Consider the following 25,139-nt stretch of genomic DNA (forward strand, 5'->3'; position numbering starts at 1 on the left):
TAAGAAGTTGGGCATAAGCCAGGCTTTCATAGCATTCCACAGGCCTTCTAATGCATTAGTAAAGTCTGGACCACAAAATTTACCTCAAAAATTAACCTGTTTCCTGAGGACACAGTATTTGGATGACAAAAGACTACAGACTCTATATAGCTAAGAACCGTGTATTTATTTGCAAAAGAGACTTATTTTCTACGCTGCAGGCCGACTTCTTGCGCCTTCATTCTCTGTTAACACAGGGCAAGATCTCATTTACAGGTCTTACAAACACTTGCTAAGCACAGACTGCAGGTGCCTCCAAATTAAGCTGGTGATATTCCAGTCACTGCTGCGGGTGAGACTGTGACCAAAGAGGGACCACAACAGCCCGCGGCAAACTCAGTGATGAAACAGCCGAAGATTGGTGTGAATGAGAGTTATCCCCAGCTCATTGCAAGCTTCAATCACAACCTCGTCGGCAGCCGAGCCGGATGGGGCAGCGATGAACTGTACTCCGCTCTGAACAAAGACAGAGAGAAGTGGAAGGATTAATGGATGGAAAACCAAAAATCCCCCTGAAAAGGAGCTGCAGCCCCAGTCCTTCAGCCTCATCCCAGGATACTAGGTGTTGAACAAACAAAGGCTTCCATTGCCCAATGCCATTCACAGGGGAGTTGCTCATGTGAACAGTGAGTTCTCTCCACAGCTCAGGAAAGAAAGAAAGAAAAGAAAAAAAAAAAAAGTGAAATGGCTCCTCTGGAAGCATAGGCCTTGTCTTGATATTCTTAAATGGTTCAATAAACATTAATCCTCTATTCATCCCAAATCAACAAACTGAGCAATGGCTGGATAATTACTATCCACGTGAGACCAGTAACCACAGGAAAATCCTTCCCAGGCTGTGCTACTCTAGCCAGCAGTGCAGAGCAGAGACACTCCTCAGCAGTCTGCACAGAATTAAAAAAGCCCAGGCTGCGCAGACGGTTCCTTCTAGTCACCCTGACATCCTGGCCCCACCATGACATTACCCGTTTAGCTCTGTCGACGTTATCCCTAAAAGGGAAGAAGGCATCGGAGCTGAGGGAGACAGCGGTCAGCTTGGCAATCCACTGCTTCTTCTCCACTTCCGTTAACTGCGCGGGCACCTCTTCAAACATCGCTTGCCATTTCAGCAGGTCTTCATCCTGCAAGAACAGAAGGAGCCAGCTCAGCTCTGAAGCCTGGGCTCCTGGCAGCGCCCTGCCAGGAGCACACCAGGATGAGGGATGATGGCACCCCCCTGACACCAGGCTCAGCAGGGCTTTCTGCTCCCACAGCTCTGCTGGTGGAACCTCCCTGCCAGGGATTTTAAAATCCCAGGTGGTGGTGGGAACACACTACCCCCATCAGCTCATTTTGCATCCACAGAATCATCTCAGTTGGAAAAGCCCTTGAAGCTCCTCCAGTCCAGCCATTAACCACACACTGACTGTTCCCAACTCCACCAGATCCCTCAGCGCTGGGTCAACCCGACTCTTCAACCCCTCCAGGGATGGGGACTCCCCCCCTGCCCTGGGCAGCCCATTCCAACGCCCAACAACCCCTTCTGGAAAGAAATGTTTCCTAAAAGCCAGTCTAACACTTCCCTGACACAGCTTGAGGCCAGTCCCTCTTGTCCTGGCGCTTGTTCCTTGGTTCAAGAGACTCATGCCCAGCTCTCTGCACCCTCCTTTCAGGTAGCTGTAGAGGGCGATGAGGTCTCCCCTCAGCCTCCTCTTCTCCAGACTAAACCCCCCCAGTTCCCAGCTGCTCCCCGTACGACCTGTGCTCCAGACCCTGCACCAGCTCCGTTGCCCTTCTCTGGACACGCTCGAGTCATTCAATGGCCTTTTTGGAGTGAGGGGCCCAAAACTGAACACAGTCATTGAGGGGCGGCCTCACCAGTGCCGAGTACAGGGGTGAGATCCCTTCCCTGTCCCTACTAGCCACACTAGTGCTGATATAGTCTCCTTTTAACTCATTTCCTTCCCCCTCCTCACCGCAGGGCTTGAGGGATACTTTTTTGACACACACACACACCCCCCACACCCCCCCTAATTTCAAGATGCTCTGCTTGGCTGGCCTGCAGTATGCTGCTCTGTGTAAATGCCAGCATGCACAAACAGGATCTGGTAGATGACTTAACATATGACAAACGGCAGCTTGGTTTATGATTCACCTTCTGAAACAGCAGAACACCAGTTCTTACTCCCTTAAACAAGCAACGGCTCACAGAGATGATTCACAAGGTCCCCAATCCAGCTCTTGGCTTTCAGTACTTGAAAAGGACATACAATTTTCTTGTCTCAGTGTTGCTTGTAACAGGGACATCAGAGGGATTCTGAGAATCCAAAACACCACACAAGCAAACGGCACCATGCAAGAAGGGAAGAACAAGCTGCCCTGACAGGGAAACATGAGTGAAGCCCTAACTGTAGCTTTAACCCTTCCTCACTGCTGGGGGAAACTCTCAGAAACCGGCTGCGCACTGAAGCGCAGGGCAGCATCCAGTACCTGAGGAGTGGGTGTAGTGTTGAGGGGAAAATCATGACAACTTTGCCACTGGGCCATTAAATGACCTTGGGGAAGTCACCATGTGAGCCCTGGTCACTTGATCTCTCAGGTGTTTGGGTTCTATTACTGACACCCACCTGCAAAACTCAAGTCTGGCTTAAGTACTACATAAAGACTTCGTTCTGCAGAAGCTGGACACTCTCAGCCAGCTCTTACCTCACCAATGGTCCCAGTGACGTACTGGTCAATGGCATTGGAGATCTCTGCTCTCTTCACACCGGCTTTGAACTTCATGGAGAGCACACGTGGGTGGTGCCGGAGCCACCAGTTGTTGGCCTTGTCACCAGCCAGGCGCGTGCAGTGGATCCGGGACTGCTGGCCGGCTCCGATGCCAATGACCTGAAGCACAGAGATACAAAGCACAATCACACCTTGCTGCACAGAGATCACAGCCAGAGCTGCATTCCAGACCAGCAATTAAGAGAGACAAAGTCCCACAAATTAGCTGCTCTTCACTGAAGTAGAGTGTAGGTAATTAGCGAGGAAAACTTGGAAAACACCTGCATCCTGTAAATTTGTTACAGCTCACTGCACAGCTAACTTCCACGGCTCTACTGAGCTGACAGTCGCTCTGAGGACACCAGATACTTCCATCCTTCTAAATAACACAGCCCCAGCCATCAGAGTCCAGCTGTTAACCTCCGGAGAGTCACACAATTATGGCTTTTGTTTAAGGCAAAATTGTTGGTTGTAGAAACAAGTGCGACTGCTAAGAGATGGTAGGCTGCCTACCCATTCTTGAAAAGGGCACTTCAGTTAGAGGATTAAAGTCTGAGCCCAGGTCACCAAAACACCATCATCTTTCCTGGTGGGCCAGGCATACACAGTTTAAACAGATCAACCGTGATATGCAGTGGATTACAGGGCAGTTTGTCTGTCAAGGCTGATAAGAAAGTATATCCACTGCTCGATCAGGAAGGCTGGTCAGCGGGACCATTACATCGCAGGAATTGTCAGGGCCCTGGAGCTACCACACATTTCCTACTCCACCATCTGGCAGGGAGTCCAGGATTTTTAAAATGGCTGCTGCTAACCTTATTTAATAGCATTTCTGCTTGATATCAGACAGGCCTAGTGCTTCCAGAAGCAAAATCCAAAAAGTTATATTTTCCTTGAGGAAGCTGCTATGAAAACACGGTATTTGCTCAGTTTCCATTTGCTTTTATCAGACCGCTTTCTTTGGCTTTCTCATCAGACATACTCAACTTCTGCCCATTTTTTCAGGTACATTAGAATAAAATATGTAGAGACTCTTTGGAGTCTGGTGGTCCAGTAACTCTGCAAGCCATTTGTCACAGTCGAATGTACACAAGCTCTTGCATCCCCCCTGGGCTGTTGCAAACTCTCACTGGATACAGCAGCAGCCTTAAGCGCTGACATTGAACGTGGCTGGAGACGTCTTGGTTACTGGACACTGGCAGCACCACCCCTGCAGACACCGTCTGCCTGCTGGCACAACTGGCGAGCGCAAGGAACTGAGCTGAGGTCTCTTGGGCTCCCGACTGGCTGCTGTCCCTCAACTCTGCCTCTGCCGTGACATTATGCCAGGCACACAAAGGCCAGACCTAGCCACCGCAGCTGTCAAATTCGAGCTGGTAACTTTTCTCCATGGCTTTCAGAGCTATGGGTCTGGCTTTGCAAAGAGAGCTCTGGCTATTTCAAACCGGAGGTCTGATGGAAAACAAGCCCCTCTCCCAGTTTCCTCCTCCTATGAGGCCACAGTTGAACTGTTCACCAGACTGTTCATTCGCATGGGGGACTGCTCCAGGGAGACTGTGTGGAGGCCAGTGGTTCTGGCCAGCGCCTCAGAGTTTCCAGCTCAGACTGAAACAGATGGTAAAGCTGTAAGTCAAAGGCTGCCCTCAAAGGAGTGAATCATTTGTCTTCTCATTCATCAAGACACAGTGACTTCACCTCTTACCAGAACCGTAACAAATGCTGCTGGATACTATTCCCCCAAGGAGCAAATGAAAGACTTGGGCTGCTATCTAATATCATCCACTCAGCTCTAGCTGAAGTCATCAGTGCTTAATAAACCCACAAGGATATTAGTATTATCACAAATACTAATTAGATGCAAAGTTTCTCATGGCTTAGTGACACCTTCACCCCCACAAACACTCCTGATGTTCAACCTCTGCTCCACTGTCTACCCTGTTCAACCCTCAGACTTGCACGGGACCCAGCACCTCAAGGGAGCTCAAGGCCAGCTGCGTGTAGGTGTATCATCTCTTCCACAGAGTTTTACTTTCTCTCCATGGACAAAGGGGAGGACTTAAAATAGTGATACACTGCATGCGATTAACTGTCACCCAGCCCTTAAAAGTGAGCCTAGCAAGCCAGGCTAGGGTAAAGCAGAAATTTTTAGTAGAGAGTACCAGACAGAATGCTAATAGCTGGGGCCAAAATACCAAGAAACATTCCCAAGTTTCTAAAAAATGTGATGTCATGTGCCAGAAGTGCAAGGCCTCTCCATTCTTTCCTAGCCAGAATGGTGCCTCACGTTCATCATGTACTTGTGAGCTGTGGCCTTACACTCCTGTGAAAGAACTGGCTAGTCTGCTGCAAGCCCTGGCCTCCAGCCAGCAAGGACAATGCTACTGGAGAGAGTGCCAATGCAGCCCCAAACACACACAGCTCCTTCATGGGCACAGATTAGAAATCAAGCTCTACCTGTCAACACCCCATCACCCTTCTCAAAAAGAGTGTTTTCCTTCTCTCTCTGAGCTACTCAAAATATTTTACATTTTTTGACCGAAATTTTGTCAGTAGATCCATAACTGAACTTTAGCTCGCGTGCAACAACTCTGAAATAGCAAGAACTTTGTATTCCAGTTAAACAAAGTGATGAGTCCTGTAAACTCTTCACAGGTATCTCTAAATCTACAGAGATATTATCTGCAACACATGGAAGTTTTTATAACGGCTTAACAGGCAAAAGAATATAAAAGCTGCTTCTCTGTGCCTCCTTCTGATGAGCCCACATTGTTCTAGAAGGGAGTTTACAGTTACAGCCTGGGAAGAACATGCTGATGAGATGCACTTCCTTGGAAAATGGTGATTCAGAGAAAGAGAAATCCTTTCTGTAGAAAAATGTGTTTTGATGCAACACCGTTGGGGAAGATTTCTTCAGCACAGCCTCGGATTTCTAAGTCTAAAGAGGAGAAAACAGAAGGTTGAGCTTCTGCTTAAAGCAAACTGTAGACTTGTAGCTGAATCTCTCTTCACACTGGCCTGTCTGGATGTACCTATACTTTCCCTTTTTCACTTCATCGTTCTCCCTCTTTTCCTTCTTCCTACACCTCATCTCTCCCTTCCTCAAATGTTGGCTTCCTCCGACCTGAAAACACAGCTGAAGCCTCAAAATCCTCCACAAAGCAAACCTTCCCCCTCTATTTTCTGCCTATTTTCTACACAAAAATTAATTAAGCTTCTTTCAAAGTTTAATCTCCTGGGAATCAAAAAGTACTTAAGCAGAGCCTATTAAGTGTGAGGAGTGAAAGGAGACAATAATACAGGGTGAGTAGAAAAATCACTTTAAAAAGCTTGAGTGAAAATTGAGAACTACTTGACCAAAACAGTGGCTCACAGGAGAGCCAAGCATGGCCCATAGCTGGAACACTGTGCAAGAGCATGGAGTGGACAAGATGGATAATGCCCAAAGGATCCTTGCAAAGCGATCCAGACTGGCCTGGATTTACTCAGATGTAACCTGAATAATGAGTGAAAACAGAAACCCTAAATACATTTGGAATTACAAAAAAATCAAATAAGGGACTTCACAATTGGGAAGACAAACAATGAAATAACTGACAGACATCTGCACCATTTGTGGAAAACAGCAAGGTAGATTAACAGGTTTGTTTTATCCTACTGTGCAGAGAATAAAGAAAGAGAGTAATTTTAAGTTGCTAATTTAAAACATGATGGTATCGTTAAAGAAAGTGTAAATCAACATGTTACAGACTGGCTTCACTGTGCTGAAAGTCAGACAAAACAAGTGAAAGTGTTTACTGCAATTAGTGGCAGCTGGCTTCCCGCAAATTAAGTGACACTCAAGTCCATGAATGCTTCCTCCCACTCCATGCTTTCCTAGAACTTATTAACACAAGCACCAGCCCTTGCTGGTGTGGCCAATCCACTCACAAACCCAGCGAAGCCAAGCTGTCAAAAAATGTTCTGGATGTCTGATACACAAGAGTTTTGCTAGGCAACGGGGATGCGGTGAGGCTGCCGTAACCCCTGGAAAACTGAAAGCAGTGGAACTGCGAGCAAGCTGGACTTCCCAGGCTTGCCTCATATAACCCAAAACAAGTCAGATCCTGGAAAAGTGTAACAATCTGGAAGTTACTTTCCATCCCTGTTCTTGATTCATGCTTGTTTTTATTTGCACCCAAATATTCCTGTACACATCTGATGGTATGCCTCAGTCGGTGATGTGACCAGTAGTTCTGCACAGCATCACCAAGAACAACACAAGTTAACCACTACCTTAGTAAGACTGGTTCTCAGTGGACCTTATTTCTTTCCCACCTCTACGTTAAGAACAATGGTCTCAATACTTAACAGTCTCAGGAAGCTTCCAGAGACTTTAAAACCACAAGGGAACTCCTACCTGAGCTCCTCCATCACTGCCTGTAGCACACTACACAGTGTTTCTGCATTTGGACTGTAATGAATCCCAGAATCATCTCAGTTGGAAAAGCCCTTGAAGCTCCTCCAGTCCAGCCATGAACCTCACACTGACCGTTCCCAACTCCAACAGATCCCTCAGCGCTGAGCCAACCTGACTCTTCAACCCCTCCAGGGATGGGGACTCACCCCCTGCCCTGGGCAGCCCATTCCAACCCCCAACAACCCCTTCTGGAAATTAATCTTTCCTAAGAGCCAGTCTAAGACGAGTCTCTTAAGGAAGATGTTAAGCTCTGATTTGAAGACCCTAATGCAGATTCACCACCTCCTTGAGTAAGTGACTGTAAATGGCTGCTGACCTTTACTCTTAAAGCCACTTGCGTCTTAGTGCAGTATAGAGACCTCTGATCTCAGCCTTCCCTGTCACATATACAACAAACCAAGACAAGGTACATTTGTAGTCAATTAAAAAATATATCTGCAAATATGCACAGTATCACTGAAGCCCCACTAGTTAAACCCCTGCCTGCCCAGACTGCTTTCCACTCCTCCCTCATGGTCTCTCCCTTCCATATGGTACACGCATTACCACACACATTTCAGAAACATCTGCAGCACCACGTTAAGTCCAGACTTGTAAAAGCACTGGGGAGATTGTTGCTGTAGTAAGGGAAAAGGAGCAAAGATAGTGACACCTTTGTTCTGGGGCTAAGAGAACTAACACTCTTGAGTACAAAGAGCCATTTAAAAGCAGGAAAAAAAACCTGCAAAGCTGAATAAAAGAAAAATGCCAGTTCTCCAGAGACATGTTTTCAAGAACCATACAGCACATGACCCCAGAAAGTACTGAAAGACAGCGCTGCAATGTTTTCAGGCTGTAACAACAATCTGACAAATGCAGATGAGTACCAATGCAGGAAAGACATAGTTCATTCACAGTCTGTACCTGTAGGGTACACTGTTTGATCCATTTCGCTGATTTATGAAGTACCAAAGCTCAAGATCAAAAACATTCTTTGTCTTTTTCCTCTGTATTTTTAAAAAATGATCCAGGCCTAATGAAAAGTTACCATGGAGAGCAGAGAACCAGCTAAACAGCATTATGAGAATGAGCTGCTGGGCAAGAATACAAATTTTAATACAACAACTTTTGGATAACTGATGTAATTTGAACACCTAGCAATAGCTTGGAAATAAGGGATTTTTTTAAAAATCCAAAATTCATGTATCAACTACACATTTGATAATGCTACTGTAAATCCCAACACCCATCAAAAGCTTTTTTTAAAAAAAATAAAAAGTCAGGCACAAGAGAAGATTTTTAATGCCCCGAAGGGGAAAAAAGAAAGCACATCCCATCTTTCTTACATAAAAAATGAAAATAAAACTAAGAACCATTTGGACAGTCAGAATCCAGCTGTGAAAATTACTGTCATTTCCTAAGGCTCTACACAGACTACAACATATGTACACACCCTCAAAAAGTGATATAAAAGGACAGAGTAGCTAGAATGAAATGACTCAAGGCCAAACTTGCAGAGGCATGTAAGAGCTTTTTCCAACCCTATCATTGAAAGAGCCAGCCCTGTCATTACTGTGAAAAAAATTACACTGAGGTTTTGAAGCAACCTTTTGAGAAACACAGGTTTAGCTCCTGGTCTGCACGGCACCATCTAGGCCAGTTCATCTGTACCTGTTTAATAGCTTCCTGTATGCTAAATGATTTTACAACTCAGGCCTGACCAAAGCACACTCTGACCAGCTTGGCTGTGAAAACATGCTCCACAGAGCTGCCTGATTTGGTTACCTGCCCATCCTTGGCGTAGCAAACCGAATTGGACTGGGTGTATTTGACAGCGATGCTGGCAACAATCAGGTCTCGGACAGCAGACTCGGGCAGCTGAAACAAAACACCACTGTCAACCATCCATCCTAACAACCAACTGGCTAGTGATCTGCAAACCCCCAAAGCCATCACAAGTACCCTATCATAGAGAGGGAAAACAATGTAACTAAAACCATCTCGTTTTGTTCAATTACCAGCAAATTTTGTTTAGATTAAAAACTGTAAATTATTGGTTTTGCAGCTAATCTCATAGGTCATAGGGATAAGACTCAATTTTACCAGGTCAAGAGGACACTATCACTGGCTCTAAGCCTGCAAAATCTTCTGTATTTGCTCACAGTCATCAGATGTGCTAATAGGCCAAAAGCTAAGCCCATGCTTAAGTACACACAGGACCACAACAGTAATAATAGCTCCCAATATCTGTAATAAGTATTATTTTTAAGTCTGTTCCCTTACTAATTTATTGAAATACTTTTATTACCTCAATGTCTGAACTTGCTTCAGAGCACGTCACTAATCACACGCTCATTAACAACTGCTTTTTAATGAGAACAAAATCAGAGACAAAGAAATAACTGGTATCTTTCTAATGATGTTAACTCTAAATGATGAGCAATGTCAGAAAGGCCAGAGTTTATACAACACACTGTACACTAAAGGGAGAAGTAAACAGTGAGTCAAAATGAGATCACAATGGAACCTTAGTACATGGCTGTCTCACCATAAAAAATTATACACGGTAGCTTCTTAAAAATAAGAAATACAAATATTTTAGCAGTTGGAGATGAAGGGCAAGGTCCAGCTTCTCTTATTTATGTAAGGGATCAAAACAAAGGCAAAGTACTCTGATTTACCCAAGTATATTTGGTCCAGAAAATTTGCTGCATTGTTTCATTAAAAGGCAGTTAAATCTCAGCAAAACATTCTAAGAGGTCTTAAAATAGGACTGTGAGGACTTCCCTGATAAAATCACACCAGTGCATTCCACCAGTCTTTTAAGGTCATTTATCTTCTGACACTTACGTTTTTATTCTTTGTAACAATGTTCTTGAACAATGACCGGTCGATGACTGCGTTGTTCCTCTTTTGCATGAGATGCAATCCATAGAGGGTTCGAATCTCATTGTCATCTGGCTCATAACGGGGATCCATCTAAAAGCCAAAGGATAGGCCAATAAAACATTTTTAGAGCTCTTCAAAGCCAACATCCAGTCAAAGCTTACGTTAAAACACATTATCTAAAGAATCCAAAAGAAGCGAACTGTTTATAGAAAGCAATGCAGTGTCAAATCATCAGAAGTAATGAGAATTAATTGGAGCAGTAAGGTCTCAACAGCATGAAGTGACATTTACAGAGTAAAGAGAGGTAATGCAGTATAGAGGCTTATATACGTATGTCCATGTTGTGAGCCTCAAAAATCTACAGTCTTCCAGTCTTTCACAGAAAGGGGAAAACATCCACACAAAGAGTCTTTCAGTCTTCCACAGGAAGGTAGAAATATTCTGAGTTGCTTCATACATGCCTCAAGGTACAACTCCAACCCTCTCTGACATTAAAGAAAACAGCGAATGCGATTATTTCTGGAGTTGCACTCTCTTGGGGCACATCTCCAAACAAGCATGCAGCGCAGTTAATTTACACCAGTGTAAGGGGTAAAGTTAAATGTAACTGTTAAACTGCATTCAGGTCTACCCATGCATGGGCTTATTTAGAATTCTGGTAGTTCCAGTTCAGGTTATTGAGATACGAAGTAAACTGGATTAAGGCTACCAGCTCTAAATAGAAGCGTGCACACACTTTATGTGGTTTCTCTAATCCATTTAAATTTGTACAGATCAACTTTCCTTAACATCCCTCTGCAGACAGGCCCCTAAAGATACAGGCTTAACCAATACCTCATCCTTGCAAAGCTAATTGAATTCCGGAGGTAAGCAGCTGCCAAGATTATCTGCAGTTTCATTCCTTCTTGCCTGAAGCTCCTGAGCCATCTTCTACAGTATCCCCTTCACAGTAACACTACAATTGCAATTTCAGCTAAGCCCTGGATTTTCTTTTTGTAATATTATAAGAAAGGTCTCTGCTCACTGGCCTCTTCAAAGCCAGGCAGAAATAGGACCTGTTTGGCTGCTCTGACAGCATTATGTAATCCGTTAGTCATGTTCACCAAAACTGGGTAATTTTGAAGTCTCCACAATACTGTGGGAATTAGGAAGGCAACACGACACTGACCTGATCACACTGTATTAATATTCCTTGTCAGGCATCCTGGCTGCAGGACGTAAAGGTGCATCATCCCAGGCCCAACCTCCGCCTGTGCTCCTCTCTTCCTCACTGACTGTACTCAAGACTGCTCCACAAACACCACATGCCCAGACACAGCTTCCCTGGTGATATATTACACACGCCTCCCACTGCCAAGACTCACAACATCGCTGAGGCACTGTATCTTAGATATAAAGAACTCAAGGACGAAACAAATTCAGCAAAGCGAGAGGAAAGCTGGCAAAGAGTGGAAAGAGAGCACAGAAATTCCATTTCTTTGAAGTACTCTTGCTGCTCCATAGATTTAATTACTCTAAATCCACATCAGTTTGAAAGCCAAGAAAGGCATTATGAAAATACTCCCCTCTATGACTATAGGCTAAACATGACACAACATTGCTGGTGGAATTCCAGCTCATACAGGGACCCAGAGCAAACACTTCCATGTGCTGCAGGGGCACCTGGCTCAGCCCCTCAACTATTTGGACACTAATGTCTGTGAAAAGCAGGTACAGGAAAGGCAGTGGAGGGTTAGAGTAGAGCAGGAGTACCAACCTGGAGGACACAGTAACCACCATTCTTCTTTTTGGCAAGGATTTTGAGAGCTTCTTCCTCATAGCCAGGAGCTACCACACCATCAGATACCTGCAACACACACAGATTTCAGCTTCCACGTGAGAAAAACAACCAAAACTGAGGAGCTATTACTGAAAACTCCACATGCCATTTCCAGAAAGGCACTGCAGACGCTCCTCTGGGGGACTGTCTGCACCATACAGTACCAAAGGCACTATTACAGTATTGGTTTCAGTCCTGGAAACAGCAGAGCACTATAAGCTCTTAGCAGGAGTTAGTAAAAAAAAATACCTCACTATCACTTTAAGCAGAATGGAACTAATAACTAATATCCCCCTCCAGGGGAAAAGAGCTCATGCATGACATCCCTACTTCTCAGCCCTAACAGTAAACACGACTTAAAAAAAATAAATCCTTATTTCAACAGTGATACTCCTGATGAGACAAAAATACTGGCAAAAGAGCTCTTAACAGCATTGAAACAGAAGAGTTTACATTCATCAGTGCCATGAAGTGATGATATACACCTTTCGTATTCTCAACCTACAATGTGGGTGGTTTGTTGTTTGGTTTGGGTTTTTTTTAAAGTAAGAGTATACCAAATGTTATCCTCACAAACTGACAAATGTGCTCTTTCATTTGTTTGAAAAGAAGCCTCTAACATACAAAGCTCTCCCTTTGCATCGTGCCTTAAAATCATAAGCAACATGTAACAGGATGAATGTGTTTGGTAAGGCATTAACTCCCAGCTGGTTAATTCTGTATTTAAAGCAGTGACTCATGCAATGGAGTCAGCTATGGAGTTAATATTGAACCTAGCAAAGTTAAAAGTGCAGCCTGGAAAGTGGCTGAGCCTACACGTAACAGGTGTACCAACTGGCAGGTAGCAATCCACATCCACATTCCTGCCTTGGGCCATCATCATCCACATTCCTCTTGGCTGGCCATCAGCTCTCCCCTCCTCTATTGTTCCAATTACAGCCGCTCAACCAGATACTTGTGACAGCCTAATCAGGGTTCATTTCCGGAGCCCTCCTCCGAGGCAGAGGTTTGCAATCATCTCTTGGAAAGAAGCATTTCAAGCACTGCTATTTCACAGGCTCTCGGGCACAGCCAGGTTTTAACCGGTAGGAAGAAAAACGCATCAAAAGATAGGTGTAAATTCTGCACTCCGGATATCAAATTACACAAATGGACAATAGTCTTCAGTAAAATGGGTCAAATTCAAAGAGAATGGCTGTTACAAACAAATGGTTTCATCTAGTATGATTCTCCTTTTTACACTCGAATGATTTGCTGCTGTTTAACTAACCTCTCTGGAAATAATCTTGGCAGTAGCCACATCACAGATATCAGACAGGGCAATGAAGTCACCAAAAGACGACATCCGATCAGCACCTGTAAAATAATATTTTTAGTAATTTATCAAACTATAGCATAACACAAAGAAAAGTCTTTGCTCCTACAATCCAGTTCATTTCCATGATAGCTAATAATTTAATCCCACATCAAAAAAAAAAAAAGGCCATATTAGAGCAACAAGGATGAAAAATCCTACCTCAAACACATGCACCTTTAAATATTCCCACAGTTCAGATATTCCTCCTTCTTCACTGCCTTTGTCAAAGCTCTAACTCTGTAATGACTACCTTCATTACTGCAAGAAGCTCTGCTGGAGCCATGGTGGCAAGAGGACAAGGAGAGGCAAGGATCATACAGAAAGATTGTGGAAAAAAGGAAAGCTTTTAGATGCCTATGCTCCCTTCTGGTTTTTCCTGCAAGAAACCAGACCCAGAAATGTAGCTAAAAGCAATTTTTTTTTTTTTTTAATAAATATTCTCTGCATTTAATGGCAGAGCTAAGGTGAACTCAGCTGCCATTACAGATGCTCTACCACTTAGTAAGGTAAATTCTTCTGTCCCTGCCATTCTAAAGGTTTATTCTTCCTCCAATCATGCAATGGTTTTCTGAAGGCAATGTTCAAAACGGGTCTTTAAAGTTGTGAAAATGGAACCCAAGTCAATGTGCCCTTTATCAAGTAAGTTTGCTTTGTTTTCTATAATCCATGGAGATTTTCTAGGAATGCCATGGAAAATGAGAGAATTAGCAAAGTATCTCAGCTAAGCAGAGGAAGCTATTTTTATTTACTTATTTTTAGCTTTTTTTTGTGAGCTCTGCAGTACAAAAGCATTAAAAAACCAGAAACATTTCTACTCAGGTTAAGTATTCTTGAGCACCCCATTTGCAATAGAAGGCTGAGTGGGCTACCATCACTGCTGTTTATCCAGATCCTTTAGCCAAAACCCCACCGATTTTTTTTAATATATGTGTGTGTGTATATATATATATATACACACATTTAAATTAAAAAAACACAAAATAGCTACAGGTCTTCTATATACATCAAGGAATAAATCCAAAATGGTTTTAGCCTCTTTGAAACAACATACAAGGTCTGCTCATTTGGAAAACCATTTTTGATAGGCAGGCAGTTCATTTAGTCAGTCAGATCCTTATGGAGACAAACCCTACAGAGGAGCACACTGTGAAGGGGAGAGCCTGCGAAGTGCTAAGCATGCTGCTCAGGTGCTGAGAATTAAGCTCAGCTCTTTGAACACACTAGTTTATTCCCAGGCTTCTCACCTCTGCTTCGCGCATAGGCGGACGCTAAGGGCGTCAGGGTCTTGTGGAAGTCGTGCACCATGCAGACTTGGGCCTCCTCTTCGCTGAGCGCTATTCCAACAGCAGCACCTAGTGGGAAACACCAGGAGGACACTCCAGACCAGAACCTCTCGCTGCTCCCTCTGCCCCCGGGACCCCCCCAAAACTGTCAGGATAGGGGGCACACATACCCCACTAGCAGGGCCTGCCAAAAGCCACAGTCTGTTCAAAGAGAAGAGCACGGCAGCAAGGAGCCACCCACCTGCAGGGCTGACATGTTTGAAGGAGGCTGCAGCAGGAATGCCTAATGCCTGCTTGAGTTCCTTCACCAGCTGCCAGGCATTGAGAGCATCGCACAGGTTGATGAACCCTGGAGAGCCATTCACCACTGCAAACACAGCACACAAAAAGACACATTAAAGGGGCCAGACCCATCGTCCCAGAGTTTGGAGAACAAGCAGAAAAGATTTCTCCCACCAAGAACTGAAATCAATACAAATTGTTCTTAACCAGTTGCTGAGTAGCTGGCAAAGTGCCCTGAAATGTTTCAGTGACTTGTGAGGAATGCACAGGCTTGAGACTCAGGAGATGCAAAGACAATTCTCTTCCCTACCAGAAGCTGCTGATATGATTTTGGAGCAAGACACACACTGTCCCCATGCACCTCCCCTCTTGTCAAAGCGGAACAAAACCAGAACATTCCCCCTTACGTTCTTTAAGATCTTCAACCAGCAGCCATTGGGAACAAGAGCCATCTCTTTCTGAAGGAACCTACCAGAGCTGGATTTTGACCAAGGTGCGTGGGCAGAGCTGACAGGGAAAAACACAAAAAGCACATCCCCTGCTTCCTAGAAGTTAAATTTCTTTACAAATCTAGTACATAAATTTCATATAGTCACCATGGCTCTGATTCAACAAAGTACTCTGGCACTAGCCAAACTTTCAGCACGTGTTGTCTCTAACTGATGCAAACAGAACCACTCACAAGCATGAAATGTAGGGCAAGCTTTTAACAACATGCTTCCTCTGCTCGTTTCATCAGAAATCCATGCCAAGAGTAAAGGCCATTCACAACTCTGCTCTTAAAACCTTTTGCCCTGGCCCTGCAAGAAGAACTGCTTGTACTGACATGGCAGAACTGTGAGCATTTCGGGAGACAGAAGGTAAAAGATCATTTTAGTAATAGTCCATGGCCAGTACAAGTGAACACAGTGTTGTTCTGTTGCCATACTGGGACGGGACGTAGACTTGCAAGCAAATCAACTTCTAGTGCAGGCATGGAAAAGCTTCCTACAAGATCCCAGAACTGAAACAAAATGCTTCATTGTCTGTTCAACAGGACAATGCTTGCACACAAGGCAGAGCTGTTTTCCACCAACATTAAAAGCAATCTCAAGAACAAGAGTAGCCAGACTTTCTTTCTCTCCAAAAGTGGGGTCTTCCTCACTGCTACAATGCTGCGATGAGTGGCACACCCTACAAAATGGCAGAGAGATACCACACCTGTCCCAGTGTCCCCTCCCTCTGCCACCACTAGCAGAAGCCACATTCTAGAAACCTAAGGTAATAAACCTCTGCTCAAAACCAACAAAGAAAAAAAGACCAAACCCATTCAAACACTGAGAAGACCAGCTTGGTTTCTAGACAGAGTATATGATGACACAAAAAGCCTGTGGAGATACTAAATAAGGAAAATGGAAAGGAGCAAAGCATCTTAGAAGGATAACAAGGCTTCCCTTTGCAAAATCTGGATCTGATATGAAGCAGAAGGTGCACCACGTAAATCTGCTCAGAGTGTCTTCAGTGCAGACACACAATCCCACAGTAACAGAGAACACGGAGCTACAATAAGTCTTGTGGGGGTCAGCAGACAACCTTTTGTGTCTCACCCAGCAAAATTGCAAAGCTAGTGCCACTCAGTAATAAAGTAGTTGTTAAGGCACTGCTGGCCACCCCTTGGATTAAGGTACAAGATGGCATTTCAGTTTTAAGGACAACCAGCAGACATGCCCAACCACCTCCTTTCCTTGCTACCTCAGAGCTCCCTTTTGGCCAGCACGGCCCAGACCTCACCTGTCAGGGGAAGTTTGGATCTCATCGTGTAGAGCTGCGCAGGACTCTGGTGAGGATTCATGCCATACCTCAGGGGCAGCTGGGACACCCCCTTGCTGTACTCCTTCCTAAAGTAGTCAGAGATGGCTGCATCGTACTGAGCAGTGTGGGTGAAAGCCTGGGGACAGAACAAACCATCAGCTCACAAACATCAACTTACAGAGGATTTGGTGTTTAAAGAAGCAAAGGAATGAAAGGCAAACGAGTCTGCCTAGCCCTTCACCGCAAGCAAAAATGACCAACCTTCAGTGCAAGGTGACGCCTGGTTTCCATGGAAGTGTCCTTGTCCCTTGATGTCCCCATCTCTTTAGCTACTGCAGCGTAATCTGCAGGGTCACACACAACTGTCACGCGAGCATGGTTCTTGGCAGCTGCCCGCAGCAAGGCAACTCCTCCTGCAAGAGAAGGACAGAGGCATGAGGCACTTCTGTTCTGGACACAGCATCGTTGAGAGCCACATCTGAGGCCAAGAAGGGACATGCACCAATCAATCATTTGTGCCAGATGAATGTGCCCTTCCTCTCTCCAGCAAGGAGAAGGGACTGTGAGAGCGCTCTTCAAAATGCACAAGGCTGGTGAGGTGTCTATAGGAAGATTTACTTCTATGCTGCCAAGCAACAGAGGTTCCCAAATCTCTCTGCAAATATTAATGAGTCCTGCCCAGGTCCTCTGTGTAAGATAAAATGCCACTCTTCCCCCTTAAATCTGACTCTGCACAGATATTACACCGCTTTAAATCATACAAGATACTAGGCTGTTTCAAAGGAAAAGTAGAGGCTGGCACTGCTACATGCAGAGTGAGTAGTACTCCATAAAACATTTAATAGAGAGCTCTGCTGGGCATCATTTGGACTAAACTACTCCAAGAAAATTCAATCCCAATCCAACCTCAAGGCACAAAACTGTGCCTGTACTGTTCACAAGCTGCCAAGCAGAGATGCTGCAGTGAAGGAACAGCAAGCCTTCTGGGGTTAATAACTAGCAGGAAGAGCAAAACTGCTGATGATACAGGCATCCATGCTTCCAAACTCAGGTCCTAACTACTCTCCCACATATGTAGACCAGCCCCTTTCCTTGTAATGGCTTCCTGTAGTGAAGTTTTCAGCAATCCTCACAGCACTTTCAGTGGTTCAGATTTTTCTCTCCAAAGCTCATGGTTTTTATTTTTATTACACTGCCAGAGGCTGCAAAAGAGGTTTAATCTGCTCTCCGTGTTTCAGTAGAAAGCATGCTTATGTAGCCCTTTGTAGCACAGCCTTCTACAGTGCATCAGGCTCCTTCTTTTGGGCAGTGCATGACTTGCCCACCTACGCTGCGTGGCTTGACAACCTGTTACAACCATCACTTGCCGTTTCAATTGCAGGACTGCTTAAAAGCAATGAGTTTTACCTAATTATGCTTTCAGTCTGCTCCCTGCCACTCCCGAGCCCTTTACCCGACTTCAGGGGTGTGCAAGGCCACCAAACAAGAAGAAAATAACTGAGGCCACTTAGACCAGAACCACCAGGTCTGCCTGGAGAATAGATTGGCTCTCCCTTTAACTCACCAATATCAATCTTTTCCACTGCTTCTTGTACAGTTACATCCGGAGAAGATACGGTCTTCACAAAGGGGTAGAGGTTACACACTACAACTCTGAGAATTGAGGGGAAAAGCAGGATTATTCAGTAAGAAATAAAAATGACCAACTGGGCTTAGCAAGACAAGATACCACCAGTGATTTTTCAGTATCAACTCTCAGACCAACATAAAATCCTGTAGCCAAGGCTTCTTTCTCCCAAAGACTTAAGAGACAGTGGTGTTCAGCTGAAGTCCAAGCGATGGTACAATGCATTATGAAATTTAACTGGACCTTGTGCATTAAATAGTGGCAGAACCACAATTTACGGAAATTAGTTTAAAGGAAGAGTTTCTTTAAAAACATGGGCCTGTATTTAAATGCTTAGTGACTTTGGTGCACAACTTGAGCCATTTCAAAGGACTTCAAAGCGAATACTTTCCCTATTTCCAGTACTACTTCTCAGCAGAAAATAGACATCCACCAACTTTCATAAGAGTAAGCACCCAGGGCAAGGTTCATTGCAAACAAAGTACAATCAATCTAATTTCCCACAACTTTTCCAAGAACAGGAAATGACCTACGTATCACCTTCTGGACTTTTAAAATATCAACAGCATATGAAACCTGAACGCACAGCCTGGATCCCATAAAGCCTCTGTAGCACATGAAAGCAGAGGGGAGAATTGACTTTCCCCTCTCAAGGTAAGACTGGACCTTGCTGGAATTAGTTTTTTGATCTGATCTGGAAGAAGCCACAGTCTGTATTCCAGAAAGCATGAAGTAATAACTTACCCTGTGCCATCCTACCAGTGCCACATGAACTGTAGTGAAAGGAGGTATCTGTTTTGACCTCCACAATGTTTTTAAACCAAGAAAACTGATTTATTCTCTGGATCTGAATATACGAAGGTATCAAACTTTAATGCATGCCTAGTATTGGCAGCGAACTGCTGTGATGCATACACTTGTGTCCAACTTTTCACATTCCTTTGTCTCCACACTGTGTAATGAACTCAAGCAGAAGGGATTATCAGCTTCCAGTATGGTTTTCCGAACGCCCTATGTCTCTATATTTCCTACAATGTCTTTTATTGTCTATCAGTAATGCCGCCCCCCCCCCCCCCCCCCCCCCCCCCGTTTCCATTCATGCTCCTGACCTGATGCAAACCATCAGGAATCTGTGGACTTTGACACTGCTAATTCTTTTATTTGTGGACATCAAGATAACCAATATTAAGTTTTCCTACCTTGTCCTGGGTTTGTAAATTTTATGCAACTATGTCACGACACTCCTGCTGAGGATCAGTTCCTTCTGCTTTATGTCAGACAACCCAAATCCAAATTATTACTCTGGATGCAAGTGCACTGTAAGTCACTGATGTAAAGGCATGTTACTCCCCCTGCAATTCAGCAGGGCCTGCATTAATATGCAGCATACTAAGAAGAGCCACCACTGCTGAGCTATCTATGAGGATTCCTGCGGTTTTAAATTTCAGGTTTTCTAATTCAGCCTGGAAATCCATCCATCCTAGGCACATCAGTTTTTAAAAGTACTTTTAAAAGCTAACATGAATTCTGGCCCAATCACCACAGTCAATTTATGCCTCCCATTCTGGCTATACCTACAATTTACTATGTTCATTTCAGCCATTCATTTCTAAACCAGCAGCTACCCACTGACATAGAATTGGTTACTCACAATCACTAGTTAGATGGTAAAACCAATTAGTTAAACATAATCCCAGACTGTCCTGTGTGAGTGTACTGAGTAAATACATTCTAACAAAACCAGAAAAAAATCCTTGGCACATTAGTACACAAACTGTGTTACTAATTTCTGGCTGCAGCTCACTTGCTCTCATGATGGCTCTCAGAAAGCAAGCTTTCTGCTATCTGTGTGTTTTCTGTCTGTACAAATGATGTGTGTTCCTGACCTGCTTTTCGCATCTACTCTTTATTTATGTGTTGAAACTCAGTAAACATTATGCAAATATCAAAGGGTATATTTACTAAGCAAGTATTTCAAAATCAGGAACTGTCATCTGATCAGACACCCAGAGCCAAATTTGCAGGGGAGATGCACCGGCTTCCAAAGCACTGAATTCAGATCTGCAAGAAGTGTAACGTAGCCCAACAGTGACTGAACATAAAGTGTGAAAATTCCAAGATAGCCAGAAGAAATTAAAACCTTTGTTCCTTGTGGAAACCACAATGTAACCTTCTTGGTTTAGTTTTTTCTTACTACAAGTGATGAAGATGCATCTGTAGAAAATTGTATTTTTAAAAACATAGTATCTCCCAACCAGGAGAAGGAAGGTGACTGCAGATCATCTGGTGTGCAGATGTTACAGTCCCTACTGCTCCCATTCACTGGTGCTGACTGGTCTCCAATGGTCATTTTTGATTACTGACAAATTGTATCATGTCCCCCAGCATTTACCTTACAAGGCTGAAATCCTGTTTGTTCATATCAGCATTATCTTCTGGAATATTGCGAGCCAAGATGCCTAGTTACAAAAAACAATAAACCTTTATTAAAAAAATAATTAAATCACAAACATTTTTTTAATTCAACATCTTCTGTCAGACCATGCTTTTCCTCAGAGACTACCATAAACTTTCTGACTCTAGTTCAGACAACAGCCCTCAGTCCCTATTCCTCTACCTTTACTCCATATTACTGACTCTTTGGCAGTTCAAATTCCATACTAACAGGTTTTCTTCCCCAGTGCTAAATCGTAGAGCATTCCAAGTGCTGAACAGCAACCTCAAAAATGTACTTCATAAGTATTCAATTGCTACCCTTAAAACACCAAAACTGTCGTTGAGGAGTTTATGAAGACACAAAGGGCACTTGCCACTCATCCGCCACCAACACACAAAGTCTACAAAACAACAGAAGCCAGCGAGGCTGTGCCTCTTAGGTGAGCAGGAGTGGATGCCCTGGGTCTAGGAACTCAGAGAAACACGCAGGTGACTGGCTGACACAGAGTAAGCAACATCACCATCCTGGGTTCAAGGTTATCAGAGGAGACTGATAACATGGAGACCTTGCCTCCACGTCTCCAGCCCTCAAGCATGATGGGCAACAGGTTCCATTGGAGGGATCTGAAGCACACTAACAGAAGATGAAAAAGCAGATGGGTTAATGTGCAGATTGACCAATTACAGACAGCTTCCTTGCTGCTGAGGAGCCAGGGAAGATCAGACATGCAGAAAACACACATTAAAGCCTACACTGTCATGTTCCTTATGCTGCACACCAGATTCACCCACAGGTTAAATTCAGTGGAGCCCTCTGCCTGAATAGGTCTGAAATTGGCTCTGCAATGAATGCGTAAAGGCATGTACAGAGAAGCCCTGTTACTTGTAGCCCTGGGGAGGAAAAGCTCTGCTAACTGCATAGATGCCAGCATAGCAACAGAGGAAGTTATTCAGCCACTGCACACATCTCCACGCCGTGCTTTTCACCTCTCCCGCTGCCGCTACAGCAAATCTGTTCTCATTACTCAGGTCTTCCCCACAACCCTTAAAAAAGGCATCTGGCAATCCTTCTTCCCACCCTCACTGCCCACGGATTTCTCTTTTAGACTTATATTAGCAGAAACATACCAGCATGGACAGCAGGATGAAGGGTTTTCACACGTCCACCTAACATCTCAGGGAACCCTGTCAGGTCCGAAACATCTCTGCTCAATGAGAAAACACAGCACAGTAATAGATGTGCCACACTGACTTCATCTATAGGTTGAATGTTTATTATTCCTGTTAGGGCAGTAATTTAGATCCACTGACAATGTTGGTTTTTCTGGAAGAAGACTTAAACCCTGAAAGTTTTAAGTGCAGTAAGGGGATAGAAATTAAACTTAGTTTTATTTTGGTCAGTCTGTAAAAAAAATCACCACCTTTCCATCAATGACAGAAGACGTTCAGAGAGAAAACACATGCGTGACACCTCTAAACTTCAGTGTGTTGTATCTCGGTAAGAACACAACATATGGAAGGCATACTACTAAATTGCTAGAGAAAACCTACGCTGAGTGATAGACTATGATGCATCCTTCTTACAGAAAGCTTGGAAGTAGTTCTGAGATGAGACATTCTACATTAAGGTAGATCTGACTGTTCTCATTATGGTTGGCATCTTTCAGCTAGTTAGCAAAATGTTGCTTGGTACAGAAGGATTAGTAGAAATAGCCAAAAGGTTGGTTTAACACACTCTCACTCTTGACAAGATGTTGATCTTTATCATACACAATAGCTACATCTGACAGAAGACCAAAAGGACCCAAACAAAAAAAATTGTATCAATTTCACTACAATCCCCTCAGCATTCCAGAGGGGCAACAACTGCTTTTCTGATGAATGAAAACAAAGTTTACGGGTCACACTCTACTAAGCAGTATGGTTATTTCTCAAATACACTAATCCCAAAAACAACAGAGATAATTTACCATCCTCAAAAGCAGCAATACCTCAGTACTCTTCTTTCCAGCTTAGCTAAAACATAAAGGTTTCACCATTCCCTGTGACTGATTGTAAAGAAAAAACAAATCAAGGGAAGGGGAAATGTGACCACCCTTTGCTTCAGGCTTCACTGATAGCATAATCAAGTAAAGAAGTTGGGGAGACATGACCAAGTGCTGAAGAACAGCGAGGACAGGGAGCTCTGGAGGCAGGGTAAAGTCATGATGATGTGCCCTAGGGGCCTACCACTGCATTCACTGGAAGCAAAAAATTAATCACAGACACCTGTCCTGCCAAATAACTGACAGATTTTTCATCACTGCACTGGAATCAATTTTTATTTGGCCAGAGCTAGTTTTTTAATGACAGCAGGGAAGAAACTAAAACAAGTTTCCCCAGAATCGTGGACCGAAACAGCTGATGACTGTACGTGTCCCTTCTCAGACAGTGAACGCACCACACAAAGGGTGTGAAAAAGCTGACCATCATGCTGGGAAAGTTATTTGTGACAAATGATCTCCAGTGAGCATCAATGTATTCCTGACACCTGTCAGTCCTGTCCTAGGACAGCTGTGAAGAGCAATACCAGGGTCGGATTGTGAGTTTCAAGACAATCAGTTGCTTCACAGGACGATAGCTGGCTCCCGACATCTCTCTGTGTGCTGACGGGCACAATTAACACTCTTTGGGCTCAGCCAACCAACTTCTGGCCAAGAAAGTTCTGAAGTTTGCTTTGGGGCAAGGTTTTTTTTGGAAGGGAAGACCTGCTTTCAGACCAGTTTTCAATCATTTTTGCTCACAAATGGAGAAAACAATTTAAGGAACCCCAGGACCCAAATGAGCAGTTTTGGTGGAGATGTTCAGGGAAGTGTCTGTACCTGACAGGCAAGCCAGCATCTCTCAGGGATTTGGCTGTTCCTCCAGAGGCAATTAAACCCAGGCCAAGAGCATTCAGACTTTTTGCAAATTCCACCAGGCTGGTCTTGTCAGAGACGCTGAGTAAAGCTAGCAGGGTGGCAAAGCACAAAGATTTTGTATTTTAAAAGTAGAACAGCTAAAGAAAACAACAAGATTAAGAGACAGAAGCCTTTATAAATGCTGTAATTTACAAATCTCGAATGCCAGCTGCTCGAGTAGGGGAGGGAGGAGCTGACAGCCGGTGCCTCACGCTCCCCCACCTCCGCGCCCGGCCAGCTACGGGCGGGCGGAGGCAGCGCGGCCGCTCTCGCTGCCCTGCCTCGGGGCTCCAAACGCGGGGCATCCCCTCACCCCGTCCCCGCGCCTCCTCCCCCCCGGGAGCTCACACCCGGGGGCGCAGCCCGGGTTAACCGGCATGGCGGGAAGGACGCGCCCCGTCCGCGCGCCCGCCACATCCCCTCAGGGCACGGAACTACCGGGTGGAAGCGGCGGCCCCGCTCGGAGAGCGGCCCCCGGCCGCCCCTCGCCTTCCGGGGCCGCCACGGTTCGGTGAACCCGGCAGCCGCCAAACACGCCTCGGCCCGGCGGCCATTTCGGGGCCCGGCGGGAGGGCAGCACCCCCGCACCCCCACCTCGCACCCCCACACCCGCCCCGGCGGCCGCGACCGGTGATCGCTGCAGGGGCCACAGCGGGCGGGGTCGCGGCCTCTGCGGCCCCGCGTTACCGAGCTGCTGCCGGGCGGCCATGGCGCCGTCGGTGGGTGCGCGGTGGCGGCGGGCAGGAGGCCGCAGGCCGGGGAGGAAAAGAGCGAGCGGTGGCGGCCCGGCGGGATTTGGGCGCCCGCTGCACGGGGGGGCGGGAGCCGGAGGGGCCGGCCCGGCCCGGCCGGGGCGGGGAATGGCGAGGAGGCGGCGGCGGGCGGGTGTGTGCGTGTGGGAGCGGGTGGTCACGGTGCGTGTGCAGGGCCGCCTGCGTGGGCAACACCGGGGACCAGCTCCTCCTTCGCCCCGCGTGGGGTGCAGCTCGCCAGGACCCTGTGGGGACGGGGTGGGTGGCCACGAGTGGGCTACGGGCGGGCCAAGCACCGTCAGGCCGGGGTGCAGGGTTGTCTGGGGCCTCGGGAGTGACAGAAAATCCAACTTGTGAGGCGGGGGAAAAATGAGGCGTAGGTGAGGCAGTACCTCATGGCAGTGAGGGGGGGTGCAATAAGGACAACTAATTTTTTGCAGAAATACTCACTGGAATGTCATCTGTGGAAAATCCTCTCTCAGAGCTTACAATCTACCAATGAGCAAAGACAAAACACTTGTTTGCCAAGTCTGAGGTAAAAAAAAAAAAGCTTGCAAATAGTAAAATGATGCTTTTCCTCCCTTTATTTTTTAAATTTTCTCTGTAAGGAGTATTAATGGGGAGAGCTTTTTTCCTCTACCGACCTCTGAATTTCCTGGAACTCCTTGCAAAAGAGTTTTTCTTGTCTTCCATCTAGCTTGTGGTCGACAGGTAGCACTGACAGAATGTGTTGGTTTTAACA

At 45.3% G+C, this 25,139-nt stretch overlaps 1 protein-coding gene across 2 annotated transcripts; it reads right to left on the bottom strand.

The window, feature by feature from the left end:
• Nucleotides 1–147: 147 nt before the first annotated feature.
• On the bottom strand, nt 148–24,477 carry ATIC (5-aminoimidazole-4-carboxamide ribonucleotide formyltransferase/IMP cyclohydrolase). 2 transcript variants are annotated; one of them, XM_074910395.1, is made up of 16 exons: nt 24,333–24,477; nt 23,568–23,694; nt 21,835–21,911; nt 20,663–20,729; nt 18,208–18,296; nt 16,905–17,056; nt 16,623–16,779; nt 14,812–14,937; nt 14,532–14,639; nt 13,201–13,286; nt 11,868–11,957; nt 10,073–10,201; nt 9,008–9,100; nt 2,725–2,907; nt 1,005–1,160; nt 148–495 (listed from the first exon to the last, which is right to left on the bottom strand). In XM_074910395.1, exons 1-16 carry the CDS (start codon nt 24,352–24,354, stop codon nt 376–378), a joined length of 1,782 nt encoding a protein of 593 aa, XP_074766496.1. In that variant the 5' UTR covers nt 24,355–24,477; the 3' UTR covers nt 148–375. The 2 variants fall into 2 exon arrangements, with proteins under 2 accessions (XP_074766496.1, XP_074766497.1); XM_074910396.1 differs by lacking the exon at nt 9,008–9,100.
• Between the last annotated feature and the right edge of the window lie 662 nt (nt 24,478–25,139).

The sequence above is a fragment of the Athene noctua genome, chromosome 7 (genome assembly GCF_965140245.1).
Source record: "Athene noctua chromosome 7, bAthNoc1.hap1.1, whole genome shotgun sequence".
Lineage (NCBI taxonomy): Eukaryota > Metazoa > Chordata > Aves > Strigiformes > Strigidae > Athene > Athene noctua.

Coding starts and splice junctions, on each gene's coding strand:
- ATIC (XM_074910395.1), bottom strand. CDS start 24,354: ATGGCCGCCCGGCAGCAGCTCG. Junction 23,695..24,332: donor GGCCGCCCGGCAGCAGCTCG/GTAACGCGGGGC, acceptor CCACCCTGCTAG/CTTTACTCAGCGTCTCTGAC. Junction 9,101..10,072: donor TTGTTACAAAGAATAAAAAC/GTAAGTGTCAGA, acceptor GTTTTGTTTCAG/CTGCCCGAGTCTGCTGTCCG.